The sequence below is a fragment of the Salvelinus fontinalis genome, chromosome 18, assembly GCF_029448725.1.
Source record: "Salvelinus fontinalis isolate EN_2023a chromosome 18, ASM2944872v1, whole genome shotgun sequence".
Classification (NCBI taxonomy): domain Eukaryota; kingdom Metazoa; phylum Chordata; class Actinopteri; order Salmoniformes; family Salmonidae; genus Salvelinus; species Salvelinus fontinalis.
In genome coordinates this window covers 34,020,049-34,046,663 of record NC_074682.1, presented here as the reverse complement: position 1 = coordinate 34,046,663, position 26,615 = coordinate 34,020,049, and the positions used below count along the sequence as shown (strand labels likewise).

Genomic DNA, 26,615 nt, shown 5'->3' with positions numbered 1-26,615 from the left:
TAGGCCTACAGCACATAAATGGCTCCTAGCCTCCCACGCATAAGGCTACACTAAAACTGAAACTTGATAATATAATCACAAAATATAAATAATTGTATGAACTAAAAATCAAATAAAAACTAGTAAATCAAGTCTGAAATCTAACTGAAACTAAACTGAATTTCAAATATTAATATAAAAACTACAATAAAACTACAATAACCTTGGTGTAAACTATTTGTTTTTGTTTTATTTGAAGTTATACATTTGAAGTTATTTGATGTCATAAGGTGAATGCACCAATTTGTAAGTCGCTCTGGATAAGAGCGTCTGCTAAATGACTTAAATGTAAATGTAATTTCTGTTGGAGTTTACACATAGGGAATATGCTGGCTTGCCGGGTCTTCCATATTATGTCACATCCCGCAAAAAAAAAATCTGACTTCGGCATTCTTCCAAATTCTGATCGGTTTTATTTAATAACTCAAAAGATGTTAAAGGAAGGTGTAACCTTTCATTGGGACTTTTGATGCGTATACTAATGAAAATCCAATGTGCATCCCCGACTCCCAACTTCAAACTGCAGCAAAGCAACCCGAAAAGGTAACTGGGTCTGAATTACTCTGCACTTTAACACATTTACAAAGGTTTTACTATTCATTCAGTTTTTCAAGAGAAAGGTGGGAGCTAAAGTGTAAAGTAAGTAATCCACAATCCCTTGTACCTCGTGGTTACATGTCGATTATTCCACTTGTGTTTGCTCTCATATGCAGTATAGACCAATCCTATGTAATGTTAAGTATGACCAACAGAACACTACTAAATGATTCCACATACCGAATAGAGTCCTGGGAGTAAGCCTTGTGGGAGATCCTGACAGACATTGGTACATACAACTCTGCCAGCTGCTCCAAGCGCCTCTTGGCTTCCTCTTTGTCACCACAGGTGATGGCCTCACTCAACAACTGGGCTAGCTCCTCCACTGCAATAGAAAAATAACCTTTTCATCAATGCATAGAACAATGCTAATTTAAACTTAGTCAGAGACCAGATATTGCATGTGCTGATTTTCACATATTATGTGCCACTATCATTGCTCTTTGGCCCTTTATTGACCTGCCTATTTAGACATTATCAGGAAATCAGAAATGAGAACCACACAGACATAGGCTAAGCCTAACTTTATTATGAATAACCTTTATTCTTACCCTCCTTTTAATCTTAAATTGCTTGTGAACGTCACCTCATGAGAAGACATAGTTTGACCTATTTCATGAAATTACAAGCAAAAGAAAATCATGATACAAAGGATAACACAAAGTGAAAAACAACATTATGCAAAATGGAAACGTTCACTTTGACAGCACCCTTTCACTTTGACAGCACACTAAGGACAATATTTATATTGTATTGTGAACTAAATAACGTGATATTTTAGCCATAATTATACTTTAGCTATAAGTATCCAGAGGCTACCAAAATTGAGTGAAATTTGCATAGAATGGGTCAGGGTCACACACTCACTACAGCACCGAGCTTCAAATTGGTAAAAGTGCAAAGGGGATTCTCAGACGATCAGCATTCAGTTACGTAATATGGCTATCAGACTTCTTCATACACTTCTTCATTCTCTCACGTCACCCCGCTCCTCCGCTCTCTCCACTGGCTTCCAGTTGAAGCTCGCATCCGCTACAAGACCATGGTGCTTGCCTACGGAGCTGTGAGGGGAACGGCACCTCAGTACCTTCAGGCTCTGATCAGGCCCTACACCCAAACAAGGGCACTGCGTTCATCCACCTCTGGCCTGCTCGCCTCCCTACCACTGAGGAAGTACAGTTCCCGCTCAGCCCAGTCAAAACTGTTCGCTGCTCTGGCACCCCAATGGTGGAACAAACTCCCTCACGACGCCAGGACAGCGGAGTCAATCACCACCTTCCGGAGACACCTGAAACCCCACCTCTTCAAGGAATACCTAGGATAAAGCAATCCTTCTGCCCCCCCCCCCCCCCCCCTTAAAAGATTTAGATGCACTATTGTAAAGTGGCTGTTCCACTGGATGTCATAAGGTGAATGCACCAATTTGTAAGTCGCTCTGGATAAGAGCGTCTGCTAAATGACTTAAATGTAAAATGTAAATACAGTTTCCACATCTGTTGACAATAAACCAACCTTTCCTTCGCCTCAAAATTTGAATGTAATTATAGAACTTGAACTTTCTATTTACGTGTGTAGCTATTATCAAGATCAGAAGAAGTAGCGGTGAGTGGGTAAAATCACTGGTGAAGCCAACCTCTGTCCAGTGAAGTCCACAAAGCATATTGCATGTACTGTACAGTAACAGACAGTTACATGACCTACATCATGGTCAAGCAAGTTAATGTTTCTGACATTTTCGGACCACTAAACAACTGTTGATTTAGAACCACAGAGAGTTACAGCAAGTCGTAAAGAAAACAGGAGGTGCCTCCACTATTCCAGCACCATTTCACGTTTAAACGTTTCAACATCATCAAATCACCTCTGCTTAGTCTAATACAGTGACAATTAAAAGATACACCCAATTTAGTCCAATCAACGTAAGCTAAATATGATGTGGCTGTCCATGCTTCTGATTTATGTGTGCGTGTGCGCATTTGTGCAAGTAGAAAACATGTTGACTAACCCTACTTGTAGAGAAACGCCAATGCCATCCTCCTCTCTTTGATATTGATGAAACGGTCTATCACTCTGTCATACTGTAAAACACTTCTATTTTTTGTTGTCCTAAGCTACCTGGCTAAAATGCTCGCTCTCTAACCTAACTTCCATGAATGGGCAACTTTAGCTAGTTAACGTTAGCCTTCTACATCTAGCTACATATTGCACTTCCATCCTCTCAGGCCAGGGGCACAACAATGTATGAATTAATGGTTGGATCAGAATCGCATTATAGTTATCGGCCAGTATGGGGAATTACGTAAAACCACATGTCCAAATCCCTATCTCCATCCATGGCTAATTTAGGAATGGGAATATTTAGCTAGATGGCTAGCCAGCCACCGGAGGACAACAACACAACGAGATGCAACAATTCCATTTTTTCAATCAATGAGGTATGATAGGAGTGAGGCCAAATCCAAGCTGGCTTCCTTTGACATCTTTTTTTTGCTACGCCAGGACTCGCTCAGTTTAGCTCAAGGCTAATTGGCTCATTTTTTTGGGATACTTTTTTGTCAAGGGAGACCGGATGCTCGCTGGCTTCCTTGGCCTTCAATGCTTAGGGCGGGAGCAATATCATACTCGTTTGGACCAGACTGCAATATCATACTCGTTTGGACCAGACTGCAATATCATACTCGTTTGGACCAGACTGCAATATCATACTCGTTTGGACCAGACTGCAATATCATACTCGTTTGGACCAGACTACATCAGGTAGATGGCTTACACGTAGAGTGACAGAGGGGCGCTGTTTTCCTCGCCGGATGCTTTCTCGTGTGAGATACATTCAGCCTCTTGCGAATTGAAGGCAAATTATGAAACACAGACAGTCTAAATATTATTTTATTTTAGTATTGGTCCAGTTTTGGGGGGGAAGCCTTCCCTTTGCATACACGTCACTGATCAGAAGTCTAAATGAAAAGCGAAACGAAACGTAGCTATTGTAATGACCCGGCTGGGTCATTAAAGAGAAAAGAGACGGACTCCAGGTGTACAGGTCAGAACACAGGTTTATTTCTAAACTGGGCTATTGTTCAGGCCACAGCCCACGCCGCTAATGCCGAACTTACACAATTATACATGTCGAGTTAAGGTCACTCTCATAGGAACAGATCAAGGCCCGAACAGAAGAGAGAGATATGAGACACTCATCCCTCTTTATGCATTTCCAAATCCCGCGGGATTACCCATCATACCCCCCCAACCTTTCCATCTGTCCTGACATATTTAACCCCTGCTAGTAGCCATGAGAACCATAACACACCCACAAACACAGAACACAATACCGGGTCGTTACACTATATTCAGGAAATACGTTTTAAATGAGCCATTTGCACATTCCAATTTATGACATATCAGTACTGTACATATATAGTGATGACATACTGCCGTTTAATGATATCCATATAGCCCAATACGTATTTTAGTAATTTAAATATATGTGTGTGTGTGTTTTAACTAGCTAACTAACGCAAGTGAAAGTCTGTAGCTGGACGATGAGCAAGGGGGTGTTATAATAACTAGCTACGTCTTTGCATGTTTATCTGGCCCCCATGGCGCCCTCTCGAGGAAAAATCCGGTAAAAGAGGAACTGGCCTTGGAGAGAAGAAGGAAGTGCAGTTACATTGAGGAAGGATCAAAACATCTAAACTGGGTTGCCGTTTTTACAGACAAATTCAGGTGCATAGCGAAGGCGAAAGGCTTCGAGAAGCCTGGGATTTCTCTTCAAATTCTGATACAAAAGCTGGGATGAAGAACTGTCTATCTAATTTCAGTTTATTTAATGGCAGGTATTGGAAATTTCACAGTAAAAAGGAAGACATTTTTATCAGACATATAAGTGCCATAAGCCCTCGACAAAGATCTTTACATCATCCGTAAATTAATCATGCAATATTTAATTTAAAGTTTGTGATTGAAATTGATTACTTTGCTATTGCATTAAGTGAGCGCTAGATACAACAAACTGTTTTGTGCGCGCGAGCTGAGGATCTTCACGGCCAGTTAGCTCTGTGGTCGGAGGTATTTAAATTCAAGGCAATCATTGTTATTGCATGAAATGTTTCCAGCTGGATACAGTAAGGCCTGAAAAGTTTGTGCGTTCGCTGTTTTTTGAACGACACATTTGACCGAGTTTATTTGATGTGGGCCAGTGCATAGTTAATTGTTAGGTTCGTTAAATTCGTACGACCATTGTTAAATATCTAACTAACGTGTAAGACAGATGATTGCGAAAAAGACAAGTGTCATTTTGTTTATCAGAATTGGCGACCTGACCTCCTGGTGGTGACAGCCTTTACGGTCGTCTCTAAGCCTAGGGGCTACATAGGGGATGAGTATATACATTTTAAACACTTAATATTTTGCATAATAAAAATAAATAAACTGTCAAGATGAAACTCCTGGAGAATTCTAGTTTTGAAGCCATAAACACAAGACTCACCATTGAAACGGGGGACTGTCAGATAATAGGAAGGTAAGTTATCAACATGTCCATGGTGCCAATAGCCCATTTGCTATGTAGACCTACAAATGGACAACATTTGCACAGAATTGGCCAACATTTCATTGCCTCACTATGAAGATCTAACGTAACTGAACTGTGTTACACAGGAAATAGATTTTCAGCAACCACATAATTTGTTTAAGTGTATCCATGATGTGATGAACCATGCTCTGTCTTTTCTCAGGATCGAGAGCTACTCTTGCAAGATGGCAGGCGAGGACAAGCAGATGTTCAAGCAGTTCTGTCAGGAGGGACTGCCTCATGTCCTGGAAGCCCTGTCCCCTCCACAGTCCTCAGGAATAAGCCCCAACAAGTAAGACTTCAGTCCACACTACACCATAGGAACTCAGAGGTCTATTCAGTAATGGGGAGAAATGGTTAGTGTTTTGTAGATAAATGTAGCTAATGCATGTAGAGCACACACTAAAGTAGATGTATAACATAGTGATAGTAAATTGAATATGTTCTAGTCATTACACTTCTATCTGTATTATGTAATGCCCATGGCCTGGTCACATGAAGACCTAGAAGAATCCTGTAGTTCCTGTCAAGCACAGTTCAAATGACAAGAATGCACTACAAGTATGAACGAGTTTGGACTGAGCATGTTCATAACACTAACAAGTGTGTGTCTGTGGTTTTGTGCTGTGGTTGCAGGTTGAGCCAGAGTCAGAGTGGAGATGAGGGGGAAGGGCCTCTCTCTGACAAGTGCAGCAGGAAGACCCTCTTTTACCTGATCGCCACCCTCAACGAATCCTTCCGCCCCGACTATGACTTCAGCCGCACGAAGAGCCACGACTTTAGCAGAGAGCCCAGCGTTAACTGGGTGAGGATCTATTTAACATCTCCTACCTACACAACAGTGCCTGTACCTGTACATGCCTCGCGTTGCTGTTATGAATTGCTTACACCCGAACCACCATATTCTGCTGGTTTTGCATTGTGGCTTTCACTACACAGCAGCATGAGTTGATTGGGCTTGATGTGCCGAGGCAGCTTGTACACAACCCAAAGCCTGTCTGGTCTTATATGGAATGAGACTGTAATCCATTACCTGGAGGACAAAAGGCTACGCAAGGGGACTAACATATTAACTAAAAAATGTCAAGTATAGCACACAGTGCTTGAAACTATATGTCTAGTCATGAACAGTCTTTGCTGAATTCTTACCTGGCTGGATATACACGGAAGTTATGCATTTGTATGCCATTATTAACATAGTGTGTGACTTCAGGTGTTCAACGCGGTGAACAGTAGTCTGTCGGCGGCGGTCGGGGAGGATTATAGTCTGCTTCAGCCCCAGCTGTGGGAGGCCATCGACGCTGAGATCTGCCTGACCGAGTGTGACATCTACAGGTGAGCAACGCCACTTTTTCTTAACGATAGAGAGGGTATGTGTGGTCCGGAGTTGGCAGAACTATTACTAGAAACTCTGGCACAAGCATCAGAGTGCTAGGTGGAGCCACTACCATATTGCTTACACCCATCCAATCCTTTCAGATATATGACAAGTGTCTTGGGGAGTGGTACTGTTTTCACAGAGCAATAATCCATTTTCTGTGTTATTTTGTTTTCCCTTGAGGGGAGGCATACATGCAATTTGTAAACAAGAATGTAAAGGCCATATTGTTTTGGAGGTTGCAGCTACAACCCAGACCTGGACTCTGACCCGTACGGAGAGGAGGGCAACATGTGGTCCTTCAACTATTTCTTCTACAACACAAGGCTGAAGAGGATTGTCTTCTTCACATGCCGCTCGGTCAGGTAAGACTGAAGTCTGAAAAACACATCACTACCGTTTTTCCTCTGTACTGAAAGTACTCCACCTTGAAAAGTTGACTGCTGACTACACAATTATTTGGGATAATATTAACAGTTGACATATGAACAAAATAAAAAAATACGTGTTTGAGTGAACTATACCCTTTTAACTTCTAATGTCCATTTGAGGTGTCAGTTATATGGGTATGGTATTCTTTTATCTGAGTGGAAATCATCTGTTTATAATCTGTACATGGTTGGTCATAGACAATATAACTGCATACTGACAATATTTTATTTATTTAATTGTACCTTTATTTAACTAGGCAAGTCAGTTAAGAACAAATTCTTATTTACAATGATGGCCTAGCCCGGCCAAACTCTAACCCTGACAATGCTGGGCCAATTGTGCGCCGCCCTATGAGACTCCCAATCACGGCCGGTTGTGATACAGCCTGGAATCAAACCAGGGTCTGTAGTGACGCTTCTAGCACTGAGATGCAGTGCCTTAGACCGCCACGTCACTCGGGAGCAATAAATACTTTGCTCAAAGCTAAATGGATACATGTATAAGTGTCCTAGGCAGTCATTCAAAATAGCCAAAGAAGAAGGGATAGAAATTAAGCTAGCCCCGTGCTAGTACTTTTCAATCTGGGCTAGTAGAAAATGAGCCAGACCAGTGACATCTTAATGTTTACTGGCCAATGTCCAAAATACTTATATGCCATCCCTGAAATAATTGCTTATACATTGAAGTGGTCTATAGTGAGCAACATTTGCTTTTGTCCCCGTGTGTTAGTTTATTCATGGCACCACGGGTCTCTGGCATTGGCAATGAACTGGACCTGGAGCTGGATGAAGATTTTTATGAGAACATGGATGAAGATAGGTAAAGAGGGCACACAGCCTGCATTCTTCATAGAAAACCCTAAAATATGATAAAGCATGAAACTGTTTTACTTTCTTTTAAGTGTCAAGTTATTTTGTATGTTGAATTAGTACTGTTCATGGTTGCATCATTTGGGTCTGTCTAATCTTTTAATCTAAACCATGTTTTTTTTTTTCGATCGGCAGGTATGGTGCCCTGTGTGCCCAGTGAAGCACCAGTCCCAGTCTCATACAGGACCAGACAGTATACTGGATGTCTGTCTGTACCCACGTCACTACCATTTATTTTACAACTCATCTAAAACTCATCATATTTCGTGTTGGGGTTTTACTTCTGTTTTTTTTCTCTGACTTTGTGTGGTGAACCTCACTGTATTTTACTGCGGAAATCAGACTATGAGCTTGGAGATCTGTTACTCATGTTCAGATGAGGATTATTCCCATTTATTTGTGTTTATCATTTCAATTTTCCATCGCTACGTTCTCCTTACCTTGTTTATCAGAAGCAAAAGCTTTGTTTGGTGTGTTTGACCTGGTATTAGAGCATGTCCTGGCACTCATTAATTTGCAACATATTTCACATTCTCTATGCTGGTTTTGATAATGCATTAATTAAGCAAAGTTTTTGATTTTTATTATGTTTTTCAAGCTTTACCATTCCAAAGTGTGAGCTGTTCTCATACCAAATTGGCACTCAAGGTTTAGGTATAGGACCATTCTCAGACTGCATGCTTGAGCGCATGTTTGAACACCAGGGGGCAGACTCAATTTAGGTGTCCTCCACTGTAGCTACATCCATAAAACTGCTGTTTGCCGATGGCCAAACAATACTGTCATTTCAATCTCAGCTGATGGAAAAGTCATATAACAGCTTGAATCAGTCTGCCTCTTGGTGATGTTCTGCCTTCCATACCAATGCTACTCAAGCCTACAATTGTTTATTTGTTTTTATTTAGCGACAAGTGCAGTCTATAGTTTTATGGGTCAAGCCAGCGATAATACGATTTTGCTGCATATCTGTTCCAAAAGCACCCCAGAATCTAGTCTTGATTCTCAATTCCATGGTGTGTTTTAAGGACTTGTGTGACATGTGACTTCTCATATGTAGTACAAACTCTGCTTGTAGAGTATACTGTTTGAATTTACATATCTTGTATTTTAATATAACTTAAAGCCTTTTTTAGGTATTGCTTTAGTTTAAGCATTTTTTTGTGTGTTTAGTTAGAGCGGTGCCCCCTGTGTGGCATTTTGAAATGTAATTTTAGACTTAGTCTCAAGACAAATCTAAACGTCTGATTTATAATTTCCACTGCAAAAACTCCCTGTAGAGATCAGTGATGCCTATGGTCCAACATTCCTGATCAAATTAAGCATGTACTGAATATGCAATAATGCATTTGTGACTAATGGGTGGACTGAAGAGCAAGGCTACCTATTTAGGCTCAGTAGTGAGTGGTTGCTTAGTCATCTTTCAATGGTCACAGCTCCTGTATCAGTATTTTGGTTGTCCTATTGACTACCAGCTGGACAGTGTTACTGTATGTGGCATACGTCTTGCTCTTGCCCGTTTTTGTATAAGTAAAATGTGAAAGGCTCATATCCTTCGTACATTAGGTACAAAATGGTAGAATGATACAGTAGGTATTGTAAAGTTTCATCTTGTCCCTTCTATGTGATGTATATATATCTGCCTCTAGTGACGTTGAAACCACAAACCTATTCCTGAATTTGATTTCAAATGTCAACAACATCCTAAGTTATCAACATATTGACTTTTGACAAACATACTTTGTGCAGGTAGACATGTCTACAGTCAGTTAAGAACAAATTCTTATTTACAATGATGGCCTAGCCCGGCCAAACTCTAACCCTGACAATGCTGGGCCAATTGTGCGCACATTTTCTTGTTGATTATCTTTGTCTACAGAGCAGCTGTTTTAGACTTTCAACACTGATTTGTTCAATGTGGCCCATGTGTAAAAATAAGGTGGTTGTCATGGCAAGGACATGCAGGCTTATTGCCTCCAACTTCCGGATGATATGGTCCAATTAAATACTAAGAAGCGAGATAATATTGTTGCGGAAGTCGGCTAACTCTTGCATCATTGGCACATTTATTTTAGTCTTGTGCTAATGACTGGCAGCTTACAAGACCTCATACTTCTGGTTTTATTTCACTAAACTTGTATCCATTTGATTTGTCACCAACTCACCATGTACAATAAAGGTCTTGACTAAAACTGCCTCGCTTCCCTGTTTTTATTACACTGATTAAATCATGTAGATGTGTAATTCTTTTGAAAAACTTGGGTGAGATTTGTTTTCCTTTCAAAATTGGTGTAATCCAACCAGTACAGGGTTTGGGACTAGCTAGTAGATCAGTACTATAAATTGTGAACAGTAGCAATAATCATAGATTTCTTTAATATGAATTGGTCATAACCTCTGTCCTTGTACGCTACTCTTGATAATATTCAGGTCCCCTGTACATCCTAGTATTGATCAAAGCTGAATCAAGTTCTGTGGGTTTGTAGATTTAAATAATATTTATCTGACCCTGAAAACAGAAATAGAGATTGGGTAATGAACAAGTTTGTTACAATCTCCAACGACAAAGTTTGGTCTTATAACAAAAAACATTTATTGGCAAACCGTTTGAAGGATTTATTTTTACTGGAAAATGACAATACTTTTACATAAGTACATCCACAACCCTCCAACCTAAGAAAAACAAATGTAGTGTACTTTCCTTTGCATCATATATAAATATATATAAAAATGTATTTAAAGTCTCACAAGATCTATGGCATAGTGAAGTAGGATCTGAGATCTATTTAGGGTTAGCGAACTGCATGCAGGCATCACGACTAACACCACACATTACTGTGTAATGTATGTGATGCCTTTGTTCAGGTCAACAGATACGAAACAGACTCACCATTATATGGGTGTTTAAAGTACACTACAGCACTGTATCTTTCAGGATCTAACCCACTGCACTATATACTATGGACATTAACTCACGCTTGAGGTCATGACGACGACACTTGTCTAGGGATCTAGGACACCACGCTGAACTATCACTGAATCACAGCTCACTAAACCTGGATCATCACACCATACGTAATAACTGAGGGTAGCTTAATTCTTTGGTAAAGAAAAGCTTGGTGAACTTCTGATAGGGATATAAGAGAGGGGAGGGGGTCTACAACAAACTGTGGTTATGAAAACAAGGCACTTTAATGGTTGAAACAATCCAGATTTGTCAATCAAATATGTAAACAACAGTACACACACACACACACACACACACACACACACACACACACACACACACACACACACACACACACACACACACACACACACACACACACACAAAGGCACAAAACGTGCTTCAAGTATTCTAGGATTTTGTCAAGTTCAGAGGCATCAGGCATCAGTCCTGTCAGATATTTACTGAACAAAAATAAAAACGCAACATGTAAAGAAGATCACATGTTTCATGTGCACAATTGGCCCAACATCGTCCGGGTTTGGCCGGGGTAGGCTGTCATTGTAAATAACAATTTGTTCTTAACTTACTTGCCTAGTTAAATACATGTTACAGTTCATGAGCTGAAATAAAAGATCCCAGACATTTTGCATAAGACAAAATGCTTTTCTCAAATCTTGTGCACAAATTTGTTTACATCCCTGTTGGTGAGCATTTCTCCTTTGTGGCATATCAATAAGCTGATTAAACAGCATGATGATAACACAGGTGCACCTGCTGCTGAGAACAATAAAATGCAGTTTTGTCACACAACGCCACAGATGTACAATTGGCATGCTGACTGCAGGAATGTCCAACAGAGCTGTTGCCAGAGATTGAATTTTAATTTCTCTACCATAAGCCGCCTCCAACGTCATTTTAGAAAATTTGGCAGTACGTCTAACCGGCCTCAGAACCGCAGACCTCGTAACCACGCCAGCCCAGGACCTCCACATCCGGCTTCTTCACCTGTGGAATCGTCTGAGGGGGGAGGGGGTGCTGAGGACTATTTCTGTCTGTAATTAAGCTATTTTGTGGGGAAAACCTAATTCTGATTGGCTGGGCCTGGCTCCGCAGTGGGCTCCTCCTGCGCCCCTGCCCAGTCATGTGAAATCCATAGATTAGGGACAAATTTATTTATTTCAGTTGACTGATTTCCTTCTATGAGCTGTCACTCAGTAAAATCTTTGAAATTGTTGCGTTTACATTTTTGTTCAGTATACAGCTTCAATTTAGTGTTCCCAACGGAGTTGCTCACAATCAAAAATGGGTCAAATTACTGCTTCCAGCAAAAAGGGAATAATGCTAGACAGTCTGCTTCTATATGGGGCAAGGGATCTCGAGGACTGTTTTCACCTGTTATTCCCATTGAGTCATCAAAACAATTTACATTGGTTAAAGGACAATAGTCGAGTAGCTGTTGAAAAGCGCTTTTCTTGAGGTTACACTGCAGTGTGGAAATAACTGCATTGGACCCTTGACAAGCAGATATACATCTAACTCGAAGGAGGCGTCTGTTACACGTGGCCAGGAGATCCAGTAGTTAGTAGTTACTGCTTTGTGTAACCGCAATGTTACTACCTAAACAAATACATGCTTCATGACACCGAACTATATAATACATTTGGTAACAATTTGGATTAAGGGCCCTGCATAACACGTTCACAACTTCTTCAAAAGCACAACTTCAACATCTATACATGCTAATGTCTAACAACAGATTAACAAAGCTTTGACTGCTTTGATACCAAACTGCAGTTAGACATTAGCATAAGAGGTTTACTTTGGAAATATGTAACGCCATATGACTATGTTATGTTTCTTAAGTGTCAGGTAGGAAAAAACCCTGCATTACCAGTAGTCCCTCTATGGAGATGATACTGCTCTACTTGCATCACTGGGACAGAGGACATTTTTATTTTTATTCTAGAAACAGCCTGTGTCCTTAGTATCTTCTGTGTAGTTGGGGACCACTTGGTCAGTGCAGTTCCTGGGGTTGAGGTGCATGTTGGGAGGTGTTGTGTTATTGGAACAGTTCAGCCACGGGTGGAGCAGCAATTCTGAGGCCTCCAGTCTCTCCAAGGGTGCTTTACGCAGCATGCAGCACACCAGCGACTTAGCCCGCACCGAGAGCGACTCTGGCACTGTGAAGGTCCCCCGGCGGATCTTACTAAAGAGAGCGGCAGGTTCCACATCCTGGAACGGGTAGCGACCCACCAGCATGGTGTACAGCACCACGCCCATGCTCCAGACATCAGCAGCCTTCCCTGAGTACGAGTGGTGTGAGTTGAGGATCTCGGGGCCCACGTAGGCTGGGCAGCCGTGCTTGTCCGTAAGAGAGTCGTCGTCCCCGTGGAGCAGACAGGAGTCTTCCAGGTTCTGAAGAACAAGCTTGGTCCTGAAAGGAAGGAGAACCAGAGAGAGATATTGAGTCATCATCCTACCCCCATGGTGCGACATGTTTTCTGCTTTGTATTATTCATCCATGGTGCATAATACACCTTACATAACTCTGTCTGGAATGACACCTGTGTTTACGGGGTGGGAGAAATATAGCCCTAGTCATATGACATAGCTGTTATGATGGTGTGATAAAGGCATCATGAGGAGCTTTAGTGCCATTTTGACAGTTTCTTAACTAAATGGCCAAATTTAGCAGTGACATAATGCAACTGAACTTAGTCCACATATGCCTGGCTGTTGTGTCTCAAGTAAACATTTAGATGACGAATTTGGGCCACGTCTCAGTCACTTATGTAAGTCAATCCAACCTGCAAACAGAACCCCCAATGACCATGTCCCTCAGCTAAAATTAGGTTAAGTTAATTAAGGGGCAACCAGATTAATTTATTCTTGAAGAATATAACTTATCCCATCAGAACCCAAAATAATAGCCTGTTTTACTCCAATGATAGCAAACAAAGTCAATATAAACAAACACTGTATAGCCTCAAAACATGTTTAAAACTAGAATATTTATACAATATATGGTTAGTCGTTACATTTATTAATCCCTCAGCTTTTTACTGAAACGGGTGGGGAGGAGCTTTGTTATCGTTTCAACTGCTGATTGCCACTTTAAAAGAAGCGCATAAACTACTAACCTCTGCTGGTCTACGAAGACAAACTTGCGCAGCTTGAGGTCGCGCAGGACCACCCCATGCTCATGACAGTGTGCCACCGCCACCGCCATCTGGCGGAAGAGAAGCACCGCCTCCTCCTCCTGGAGCCGCTTGCATGTGCGCACGTACGAGTGCATGTCGCCGTAGTTGCGCTGAAAGAAGACAAAGACGCTGTGCTCGCCTGTTATCACCTCGGCGATGCGGCAGATGTTGTCGTGGGGCAGCAGGCGGACGTAGGGGGCGATGAACTCCTGGTACCGCCTCATAGAGAACACCTGGTAGTGGAGATGGGGTAGAGTTAGGTTAGAGGTCATAGTTCATAAGGTCATGGTCAAATTACAAACTATATGAATGTCTTCTCCTGAGGGTAATGTACCCACTGAGGGTAATGTACCCACTGAGGGTAATGTACCCACTGAGGGTAATGTACCCACTCGAGTGAACTCGTTGTCAAATAAAGTCACACCAAAAGGATATGTGTATAGGTCAACTTCACTGTAAGCTAAGGTTTCCCAAACTTTGTCCTGGGGCCCCACCTGGGTGCACGTTTTGGTTTTTGGCAAAAGCCAGAAATGTGCACCCAGGGAGACCCCAGGACCAAGTTTGGGAAACCCTGCTATAAGCCAGTAGTGACAATTGAATGATTGGACTAAGCCAACACAGAATGCTCATTGCGCACGCCACTCCATCACTGGAACCACACACCCCCACAAGGCAGGGCTGCCAACCCCCCCCCCCCCCAAACACATAAGCCATGGCAAAAAAATACCTTTTATTACAGGAAATTAACTGTAAAACTGCTCCATTTTCCCCTCAGCCTCATGGCAAAATGTGTAGAATATTACATTTACATTTACATTTAAGTCATTTAGCAGACGCTCTTATCCAGAGCGACTTACAAATTGGTGCATTCACCTTATGACATCCAGTGGAACAGCCACTTTACAATATTATTAGATTAGCTATACAATTACATATGTTTCTGTATGTTGGCTGTGACACCCCCTCAAAAAAACTTTACATAGATATATGGTGCATTCGATAAGTATTCAGACCCCTTGACTTTTTCCACATTTTGTTACGTTATAGCCTTATTCTAAAATTGATTATATTGGTTTATCCCCCTCATCAATTACACACAATACTCCATAATGACAAAGCAAAAACAGGTTTAGACATTTTGCAAATGTATTTAAAGTATAAAACTGAATTCACATTTACATAAGTATTCAGACCCTTTACTGAGTACTTTGTTGAAGCACCTTTGGCAGTGATTGCAGCCTCGAGTCTTCTTGGGTATGGTGCTATAAGCTTGGCACACCTGTATTTGGGGAGTTTCTCCCATTCTTCTCTGCAGATCCTCTCAAGCTGTCAGGTTGGATGGGGAGCGTTGCTGCACAGCTATTTTCAAGTCTCTCCAGAGATGTTTGATCGGGTTCAAGTCCGGGCTCTGGCTGGGCCACTCAAGGACATTCAGAGTCTTGTCCTGAAGCCAATCCTGCCTTGTCTTGGCTGTGTGGTTAGGGTCATTGTACTGTTTGAAGGTGAACCCTCGCCCCAGTCTGAGGTCCTGGAGCAGGTTTTCATCAAGGATCTCTCTGTACTTTGCGATGTTCATCTTACCCTCGATCCTGACTAGTCTCCCAGTCCCTGCCGCTGAAAAACATCCCCACAGCATGATGCTGCCACCACCATGCTTCACCGTAGGGATGTTGCCAGGTTATCTCCAGATTTGACACTTGGCATTCAGGCCAGAGTTCCATCTTGGTTTTATCAGACCAGAGAATCGTGCCTCTTGGCAAACTCCAAGAGGGCTGTCATGTGCCTTTTACTGAGGAGTGGCTACCATAAAAGGCCTGATTGGTGGGGTGCTGCAGAGATGGTTGTCCTTCTGGAAGGTTCTCCCATCTCCCATTCCAAAATAATGGCCATTAATATGGAGTTGGTCCCCCTTTTGCTGCTATAACAGCATCCATTATTTCCAATAGATGTTGGAACATTGCTGCATGGACTTGCTTCCATTCAGCCACAAGAGCATTAGTGAGGTTGGGCAGTGATGCTTCGTGATTAGGCCTCGCTCGCAGTCGGCATTCCAATTCATCCCAGGGATTTAATAGGGTTGAGGTCAGGGCTCTTTGCAGGCCGGTTAAGTTCTTCCACAAACCATTTCTGTATGGACCTTGCTTTGTGCACGGGGGTTTGTCATGCTGAAACAGGAAAGGGCCTTCCCCAAACTGTTGCCACAAAGTTGAAGCACATAATTGTCTAGAATGTCATTGTATGCTGTACCGTTAAGATTTCCCTTCACTGGAGCTAAGGGGCCTAGCCCAAACCATGAAAAACAGCCCCAGACCATTATTCCGCCTCCTCCAAACTATATAGTGTTCTCCTGGTATCCGCCAAACCCAGATTTCTCAGTCGGACTGCCAGATGGTGAAGCGTGATTCATCACTCCAGAGAATGCATTTCCACTGCTCCAGAGTCCAATAGCGGTGACCTTTACACCACTCCAGCTGACACTTGGCATTGCACATGGTGATCTTAGGCTTGTGTGCCGCTGCTTGGCCATGGGAAACTATTTTATGACACTCCTGACAAACAGTTATTGTGCTGATGTAGCTTCCAGAGGCAGTTTGGAAAATCAGTAGTGAGTGTTGCAACCAAGAACAGACAATATTTATTTTTAAAATATATTTTACATGCTACATGCTTCAGCATTCCCCTTCTGTGAGCTTGTGTGGTCTTCCACTTTGCGGTTGCTCCTAGACATGTCCACTTCACAATAACAGCACTTACAGTTGACCGGGCAGCTCTAGCAGAGTAGAAATTTGCCGAACTGACTTGTTGGAAAGGTGGCATGCTATGACGGTGCCACGTTGAAAGTCACTGAGCTCTTCAGTAGGGGCCATTCTACTGCCAATGTTTGTCTATGGAGATTGCATGGCTGTGTGATTGATTTTATACACTTGTTAGCAACGGTTTGTGGCTGAAATAGCCGAATCCTTTAATTTTAAGGCATGTCGACAGTGTAGACACTGAACAAAAATATATAAATACAACAATTTCAATTATTTTACTGAGTTACAGTTCATATAAGGAAATAAATGAATTAGGCCCTAATCTATGGATTTCGCATGATTGGGCAGGGGCGCAACCATGGGTGGGCCTGGGAGGGCATAGGCCAACCCACTTGGGAGCCAGGCCCACCAACTAGGGAGCCAGGCCCACCAACTAGGAAGCCAGGCCCAGCCAATCAGAATTAGTTTTCCCACACAAAAGGGCTCTATTACAGACAGAAATACTCCTCGGTTTCATCAGCTGTCCGGGTGGCTGGTATCAGACGATCCCGCAGGTCAAGAAGCCGGATGTGGAGGTCCTGGGCTGGCGTGGTTACATGCGGTCTGCGGTTGTGAGGCCGGTTGAACCTACTGCCAAATTCTCCCAAAAGACGTGGGAGGCGGCTTATGGTAGAGAAATTAACATTTAACTTCTCTCCCAACAGCTCTGGTGGACATTCCTGCAGTCAGCATCCCTCAAAACTTGAGACATCTGTGGAATCGTGTTGTCTGACAAAACTGCACATTTTAGAGTGGCCTTTTATAGTCCCCAGTACAAGGTGAACCTGTAATGATCATGCTGTTTAACCAGCTTCTTGATATACCACACCTGTCAGGTGGATGGATTATCTTGGCAAAGGCGAAATGCTCACTAACAGATGTAAACAAATTTGTGCACAACATTTTAGAGAAAGAGGCTTTTTGTGCATATGGAACATTTCTGGGATCTTTAATTCAGCTTGTGAAACACTTTACATATTGTCTTTATTTTTTTTGTTCAGAGCACACACACACACACACACAGTACAAAACATTAGGAACACCTTCCTAATATATAGTTGCACCACCTTTGCCCTCAAAACAGCATCAATTTGTTGGGGCATGGACTCTACAAGGGATCGAAAGCATTACACAGGGATGCTGGCCTACAGTTGTGTCAATTGGCTGGATGTCATTTGGGTGGTGGGCCATTCTTTATACACATGGGAAACTACACAATCCATGTCTCAATTGTCTCAAGGTTTAAAAATCTTTCTTTAACCTGTCTCCTCCCCTTCAAATACACTGATTGAAGTGGATTTAACAGGTAACATTAGTAAGATATCATAGCTTTTACCTGGTCAGGCTGTCATGGAAAGAGTTCCTCAGTGCATATTGGGGGCCCTTGCAGGGGCCCCGTGAAACTGCAGTACACCACTATTTTGTTATATTTAACCTTTAACTAGGCAAGTCAGTTAACAAATTCTTATTTACAATGACGGCCTACCACAGCCAAACCCGGACAACGCTGGGCCAATTATGCGCTGCACTATGGGACTCCCAATCACGGCCAGATGTGATACAGCCTGGATTCGAACCAGGGACTATACTCAACTATGGCAGTGCCTTAGACCACTGCGCCACTCGGGAGCCATACTGTGATTGGGCAGGCTATAATACATACCTTGCAGGTGTACTCCTGCTCCGTAACCCTGTGGAAGGCCCTGTAGGTCTCTGTCCCCTCTGTGGGTTCTAGCAGGACGTAGGGCCCAATGCAGGACACACAGTGCTGGTCGGAGTCTGGGCTGTGGCTCAGGGGCCTCAGGCAGGGGGCCAGGCCAGGGGACGAGGGTGGAAGGCTCAGCCGGGGACGCTTGCATTTCAGCGCTTCCGTGTCATCCTGCGGGTCGTCCAGCTCCAGCCGCTTCAGCCGCAGGGGACGAGTAGGTGCCGCGGCGGGCGAGGAGATGTTCACACTCATCTGAAAGTCACATAAGTTGTTTTAGTAGGTTTCATTGAGCTATGCCTAGGATGTGACTAAACCACAGATTGGATACACTGAAAATGCATGTTACATAAAGACAACATTTCAAATACATAGTGACAGAACTAGCTGGAAGAACTTGGTGTCTGCAAATCCCCTTTTTATTAGTGTGCACACACACACACACACACACACACACACACACACACACACACACACACACACACACACACACACACACACACACACACACACACACACACACACACACACAATGCATCTGTGACAAGGGAATCTTGAATAGCAGACATGTGAATCATATCCACCATTAAACAGTGCCAAATAATAGGTTAAAAAGAACTTGGATGACGCCATGGAGTCTCAACTGATGAGCAGTGTTGCCTGTAATAGGCTATGCATTACTCAAATTACTGTCTGTCTCTTTCGAAATGTGGCTGTGACTCAGTGAGTCATTCACAGCCACCCAAATAAGATCATGGGCAAACGTCATGAAAGTGACGTCAGGTTTCCATTAGATTGCTCTAATGCCGCGTTCAAAACAACTGGGAACGCGGAAATATCCGACTTCCGAGCGTTCAAGACAACTGGGAACTTGAAAATAACGACCTCGCGACAGGGAAAATCTTTTGAATATTCATCCAACTCGGAATTCCAAGTCCGAATCTGGGGCATCTTTCTAGAGCACTGACTTTCTGAAGATCAGAGGTCTTGAGTTGACCTAGTTTTTTCCGAGTTCAGTTGTTTTGAAAGCACCAAATAACGCCAGAAGTTCAGGTAAAAAAATATGATAAATTGCCATTATAACCATGATAAATTGCCATTAAAAACACGAGAGGTCACATGTGGGGTCATGTTATTAGTCAAAATAAATATTTGTTGAACCGGGTGAAAATGGTCAGAACAGTGCGCCATTCCGAGAAACCAGTGTGCGGGAGGGGAATACAATGTTGCGATAGACATACTCCGGCTGCGAGGAGTGGTAGGTCGTGACTCGTAGGAAGAGTTGCACCATCACTTTCTAAAGTTGAACCTTATTGTTTCACAACATAGGCCTGCCTACACGTTAAAAATCAATGAATTCTCAATACGAGTCGGGACTACAAGCAACCCCTTCAACTGTAACCTAATGATAAAAACATGGATACTTTGAGGTTGGGCGAAAAATATGAACAACTGTTACCTTGGCTGTGGAAGACAAAGGGGTCCGCTCTTCAAAACAGAACAATGGTATGGTAACTCCAGCTTCGTGTGTAGTGCTTTGCTTGTCAAGAAACACGAAATGTGCAGTAAGCTCAGCAAAAACACACGTGGTGTAGAGGAAACCAGAGGTTGGAGAGCTTCAGACAAAAGTTATTCTTCCTTTATAAAATAAATAGCCTAGTGGTTCAAGGGAGTCTTTAACTTAAACAGTTACAAATGAACTATGTATGCATAATAGTTCAAATTAGTTTTCGTTGGTTCTTGCTCAGGATGTCTGTTCACTTAGCCAAAGCAGAATATGTATGAAAGTCATTGACACATTTAACAGGTTATTTCGCTTTGAAGTGTGGCAGCAACACCGCCTGTGTTGTTGGTACAGATGCTTTTGTCCTTATTCCCGCTGTGTGGCAGCGACTTGTGTATCGAACGTTTTTCCTTGCGATGACAGGTTTTCTAAATCGGAGGTTATTAGAAAACCTTAGAAACTTTTTATAAACAGAGAAAACACAAACCTTTAAAGTTGTTTAAAGGGTCTTGCACAATAATGTAAAAAAAGAGCATACTCGTCCAAAGTATGGAACCTCGTATAATAAATAATTATTGGTCATAGGGAAGAGTAGGCTACACGTTCCCTTATTTGGTCACTTGCGAAGTAATCCTTTAATGTGTCAATTGAGTCCCTAAAAAGTAGATTTCTAATCAGACGTGCCCCCACCGACTGCCCGTCTGATTGAGAATAGACCCGAGAGCGCAGTGGCTTCAAATATCCTTTCTGTTACAGCAGTGAAGTTGATAATGCGCAACTGAGCATGATTGCAACATCGTAGCTCCACCCCCTGGTTTGACGACATCGGCGGGTGAACCTCGCAATAGTCACTCGTGCAGTTTACACATGGAACAAAATAATCGTACAACAAGGTGTGTTGCATGTCATTGGCTATATAGTAATTCTGTGACAACATCCACATTTCCTCTGACCACACGTTTTCTAAACAATTGTGTCCACATGCCAGAGTTGGTACATGTAATTTAATTTGTCCAAAAGGACATTGGGAATGTTATTTAATAACAGAAAACATGTCACTATAAACCCAACTATATGTTGGACAGGGTTTGCCACACCCCTCCCATGACTCAATAGCAGTAATGGTATTGCAACATTTCTCACAATGTATGCTCTCTGGATGCCATGCAAATGGTTTGGGTTATTATGGGTTATAAAATGTCTGTTTGATGTTGCAACCATGGAGAAGGAGAGAAATGGATTTCAAAATTAGAAGAGCATTATCGTTAGCTATCTATGTTCAACACATTGCAAGTATCAGGAAAAGATTGCCTAACATTGATGACAAAGTTCGAAAAGGATGGAAATTAAGTGGGCAAGGCCTTTTGTCCAACTATTGATATAACTTCCCCCGGTATGCATCACTTACACACACACAGAGGAGCATTTCACATTATTCATGTCAATGTTCATTAGTTCTGCACAGACAGCTTTTAATGGCCTGAGCTTGTGCTTGAGTTGCACATGTGAAAAATAATTGATAAATGATCCCTTCAAAGTCATGTCTTTGTGTGACCAAAGAGAGGATGTACTGCTTCAGTACTGGTGTGGAGTCAGATGGTGTGTGTGTTTGTGTGTGTAAGTGTGTGTAAGCGTGTGGGTGAGGGCAGCTTCCTGTGCCTGTGCCATGGTGACTTCTAGACAGCCCTATGAGTGGGAGTCAGAGATCATTTTTGCCTTAAAATGGAAACATTTCAGCCGCACACACAGTGCTGCATTACTGCTAGAGACATTGCCTGAGGCTACAGCCGTGAAATTGTCAGTCTTCGCAATGTAACTTGACAGCACTAAATATCCCTAAATATTCTCTGGGAGCATTTCTCCCCCTGCCTGCCTGCTGCCTCAATCTCCCTACATTAACTCTGCCCTCTGAGAGTCACAGTTTGATGTTGAATGAATCACCCTCTGTATCAACACTGACATGGAAGGATTATGAAACACCATAATTTGTGTTGGGAACATAGCAGTCTGTGAATAGTGCAATGATAAACCAAAAACTGTCTTATTCCAATAAATAGCCATTTGTGAATAGTGCAGTGGCGTGGCCTGATGTTGGAGTTATGTAGACATGGCTGTCTTGGTAACCTATGAAACAAAATGTCATGGCGACTGGAGGCAATGGGGCTCCCTGTCAAGTGGATATTCGCTCCAGCCATGTCTTTTCAAGAGATTGCTATCATAACTGATAGGGTGCCACCACTACTGGGTTTGGAGGTCACTTGCTGTCCATCCATGTCAGTTGCATACGTGAGGGGGCTAGCTCAGAATTAGCCTAGTTTACAAAGAGGCTATAGCTTATATGTCTGTGGGTAATTGGATTAGCAGTGCTTCTAGGGGTTTCCGTGGCTCCTTTGGAGTTTGGCCCTTCAACTATCAGACCACAGAGAGCAGTACAGTGAAGTTCCTGGCATTCACAACAGACAGACGCTTCCAGAAATCAGGTCTGTTCCCACTACTGTAATCGGGATTCAGTCAGTGGAAAGAAAAGGGCAAGTTTGGGGTATTTCATCATCACACAGCTTTTGTGGTGGATGTTTCTCTGTTAGGGAAAACATCGGCAGGACTTCTTAACTGCGGCCAGGAAAATAAATAACAGCAGAGCCAACCATACTTGGCCTGGCCTCGCTCTGGCATGGCCAGAGCATTGCAGGAGATTACGAAAGCAGAAATTCCATTGTAGCGACAGGTCCTTTTTGCATAAACAAGTTAGACAGTGGTGTTCTTCTCAGGCAGGCGGTACCTGCTGCTCTGACTGTGCTCCTGTTTTCAGGCAACCCAAGGACAGTTGACAAAGCTTCTACTTTAGTTATAGCCCATTTATCTGAAAGACAATTAAATAGATTGACAGACAGATTTAAAAAAACAGAAAGCGGCAAATAAAAAATAAAAAACTAATTTAAATAAACAGAACAGTTCAAATAAAGCTTCATACTTTGATTCACTTATTCACTTAACCCGAAGATGCCATCTGGTTTGCTCTTTTATTAATCATGTTAAAGATTTGTCCCTTGAAGTAGGAGCAACAAAGTACCTGCCACCTTCCTCTAGCCTTTCAATGAAGAGGAGATTCAATTAGCTAGGTTCTGTTAATATATGCCTCATATATGCCTCTTTCTAGATTGAATTATAATTAAGCAATAGGGCCTGAGGAGGTGTGGTATATGTCTAATATACCACGGCTAAGGGCTGTTCTTATGGACACAGCCCTTAGCCGTGGTATATTGGCCATATATCACAACACCCCAAGGTGCCTAATTGTTATTATAAACTGGCTACCAACGTAATTATAGCAGAAAAAATACATGTTTTGTCATACCCATGGTATACGGTCTGATATACCATGGCCGTCAGCCAATCGGCATTCAGGACTCGAACCACTCAGTTTATAAGAGGCTACACTCTGCTGCTGCTGTCCCTTATGGTCTTTCCTGAGGCTGCACCCCACCTCTCTGAGTGATCTCTGTGATTTCTTCATCCAGGCCTTTTTTGTATTGGGACCCATTCAGCCCTGTTGACTGTAACTACCCGTGCTTTAACTTCTTATGGCTGGGGGCAGTATTGAGTAACTTGGATGAATATGGTGCCCAGAGGTGCCCAGAGTAAACTGCCTGCTACTCAGTCCCAGAAGCTAAGATATGCATATTATTAGTATATTTGGATAGAAAACACTGAAGTTTCTAAAACTGTTTGAATGATGTCTGTGAGTATAACAGAACTCATATGGTAGGCAAAAACCTGAGAAAAAATCCAACCAGGAAGTGGGAAATCTGAGGTTTGTAGGTTTTTAACTCATTGCCTATCGAAGATACAGTGGGATATTGGTCATATTGCACTTCCTAAGGCTTCCACTAGATGTCAACAGTCTTTAGAACCTTGTTTGATGCTTCTACTGTGAGTGGGGGCGAATGAGAGGGGAATGAGTCAGAGGTCTGGCAGAGAGCCACGAGGTGACCATACGCGTTCACGTGAGAGTTAGCTTGAGTTCCATTTTATTTCTATAGACAAAGGAATTCTCCGGTTGTAACATTATTGAAGATTTATGATAAAAACATCCTAAAGATTGATTCTATACATCGTTTGACATGTTTCTACGGACTGTAACGGAACCTTTTGACTTTTCGTCTGCTCGCGCGAACAAAAAACAAGGTATTTGGACATAAATTATGAACTTTATCGAACAAATCAAACATTTATTGTGGAACTGGGATTCCAGGGAGTGCATTCTGATGACGATCATCAAAGGTAAGTGAATATTTATAATGCTATTTCTGACTTCTGTTGACTACACAACATGGCGGATATCTGTTTGCCTTGTTTGGGTCTCTGAGCGCTGTACTCAGATTATTGCATGGTGTGCTTTTTTGGTACAGCTTTTTTGAAATCTGACACAGCAGTTGCATTAAGGAGAAGTTTATCTAAAGTTCCATGTATAACACTTGTATTTTCATCAACATTTATGATGAGTATTTCTATAAATTGTTGTGGCTCTCTGCAAAATCACTGGATGTTTTTGGAACTACTGAACATAATGCGCCAATGTATACTGAGATTATTTTAATATAAATATGAACTTTATTGACCAAACCATACATGCATTGTGTAACATGAAGTCCTATGAGTGTCATCTGATGAAGATCATCAAAGGTTAGTGATTCATTTTATCTCTATTTCTGCTTTTTGTGACTCCTCTCTTTGGCTGGAAAAATGGCTGTGTTTTTCTGTGACTTGGCGCTGACCTAACATAATCATTTGTGGTGCTTTCGTCGTAAAGCCTATTTGAAATCGGACACTGTGGTGGGATTAACAAGAAGTGTATCTTTAAAATGGTGGGAAATACTTGTATGTTTGAGGAATTTTAATTATGAGATTTCTGTTGTTTGAATTTGGCGCCCTGCACTTTCACTAGTTGTTGTCATATCAATCCCGTTAGCAGGATCTCAGCCATAAGAAGTTTTAACAGACCTCCACCTCATTCGACACTGAGATCTAATGAGCTGGGAAAGATGGCACCGACAGACATGGCAGCTCAGCTTCTAGCTCCAAAGCAACTTTGCAATATTTTAGATTTTTTTGTGTCTTATTTCTTACAATATTAGCCCAGAACGTTTTTTGTGTTATTACAGCCGGAAATAACTTTTGGATATCAGAGTGGTGGAACTCACCAGCATTACGAACAGGAATACGACTTTCGCGAATTCGATCCTTTGTTCGCACCACCCCAGGGCAATTGAACTTATCACAGAGGCTGCTCCAAGACGCTACCACAAGCATTTCGCTACACCCAAAATAACATCTGCTAAAATAATGCCCCTTTAATAATGTTTACACATCTTACATTACTCATATCATATATGTGCTATTTTATACCATCTATTGCATCTTGCCGATCGGCCATCACTCATCCATATATTTAAATGTACATATTCTCATTCACCCCATTTAGATTTGTGTGTATTAGGTAGTTGTTGGGAATTGTTAGATTACCTATTAGATATTACTGCACTGTCAGAACTAGAAGCACAAGCATTTCGCTACACTCGCATTAACATCTGCTAACCATGTGTATGTGACCAATAAAATTTGATTTGCTTTGAGATCTAATCTCTTTACAGATCAGAAGTTGTAGGTGTCGGGTTACATTATGACTGTCCTTTAACACTTCTTACTGCTGACTGTGGTACAGTGTGTCACGTTCTGACCTTTATTTCCTTTGTTTTGTCTTTATTTAGTATGGTCAGGGCGGGAGTTGGGGTGTGCAGTCTATGTGTGTTTTTCTATGTTGGGGTTTTGTGTTCGGCCTGGTATGATTCTCAATCAGAGGCAGCTGTCAATCGTAGCCTGGGTTTCACTTTTGGGTTGTGGGTGTTTGTTTCCGTGTTAGTGTTTGTCGCCACACGGTACTGTTTCGGTTTCGTTCGTTTCACGTTTATTGTTTTGTATTTTGTAGTGTTCAGTTTATTGTCTGAAAATAAACATTATGGACACTTACCACGCTGCGCATTGGTCCTACGATCCTTCTCGTTTCTCCTCATCAGAAGAGGAGGACGACAGCCGTTACACAGTGGAGCAGCTCCACAACACATAGCAGGGCCGTGGGTGTTTGTATATTGTGTAGGGAGGCACAGTTTGTGTATTTCAGTTTGTTTCTAATGGGTCATTAATGTCTAATCACGAAGGAGGGGCCCTGCCCTTTGAGGAAGCGGTAAATCCCCAAGGCCTTCCCCCATCACCGGTCCCTATTGATTTCTTTATTCTAGCTCAGTGACTAGAGAGTTGTGATTTCAGTCCTTTGTGCCTACTGTATTACCTGCACATTACATTTAATGGCAGTTCAAACCATTTCTAAAGAGTGACACAATTTAAAATGCTGTCGTGTAAACAACAGTCTCAAGTCAGAGCCTATACCTTTTTAAATAGATTTCATGAACCTTACACAACCCATCTTTATATTTTGTCCCCTAAACAAATCGTCAGAGACATTTGATCGTTTTAAACCTACGCCCTCATGTAGTTTTGGCTAACAGCTGTTCCGGGTATTGA

At 42.2% G+C, this 26,615-nt stretch overlaps 2 protein-coding genes across 5 annotated transcripts; one reads left to right on the top strand and one right to left on the bottom strand.

The window, feature by feature from the left end:
• The first annotated feature begins 4,257 nt into the window (after positions 1-4,257).
• Positions 4,258-10,077, top strand: LOC129815349 (repressor of RNA polymerase III transcription MAF1 homolog). Of its 3 annotated transcripts, XM_055869081.1 has the most exons (8): positions 4,258-4,469; positions 4,942-5,155; positions 5,370-5,498; positions 5,843-6,011; positions 6,420-6,541; positions 6,830-6,949; positions 7,746-7,835; positions 8,021-10,077. In XM_055869081.1, exons 2-8 carry the CDS (start codon positions 5,073-5,075, stop codon positions 8,043-8,045), a joined length of 738 nt encoding a protein of 245 aa, XP_055725056.1. In that variant the 5' UTR covers positions 4,258-4,469; positions 4,942-5,072; the 3' UTR covers positions 8,046-10,077. The 3 variants fall into 3 exon arrangements, with proteins under 3 accessions (XP_055725056.1, XP_055725057.1, XP_055725055.1); XM_055869082.1 differs by lacking the exon at positions 4,942-5,155; XM_055869080.1 differs by having other exon boundaries at positions 4,258-5,155.
• A 406-nt stretch (positions 10,078-10,483) lies between these two features.
• Positions 10,484-20,808, bottom strand: LOC129815348 (tribbles homolog 2-like). 2 transcript variants are annotated; one of them, XM_055869078.1, is made up of 4 exons: positions 20,524-20,808; positions 18,491-18,787; positions 13,973-14,265; positions 10,484-13,266 (listed from the first exon to the last, which is right to left on the bottom strand). In XM_055869078.1, exons 2-4 carry the CDS (start codon positions 18,785-18,787, stop codon positions 12,795-12,797), a joined length of 1,062 nt encoding a protein of 353 aa, XP_055725053.1. In that variant the 5' UTR covers positions 20,524-20,808; the 3' UTR covers positions 10,484-12,794. The 2 variants fall into 2 exon arrangements, with proteins under 2 accessions (XP_055725053.1, XP_055725052.1); XM_055869077.1 differs by having other exon boundaries at positions 19,992-20,807.
• Positions 20,809-26,615: the final 5,807 nt, after the last annotated feature.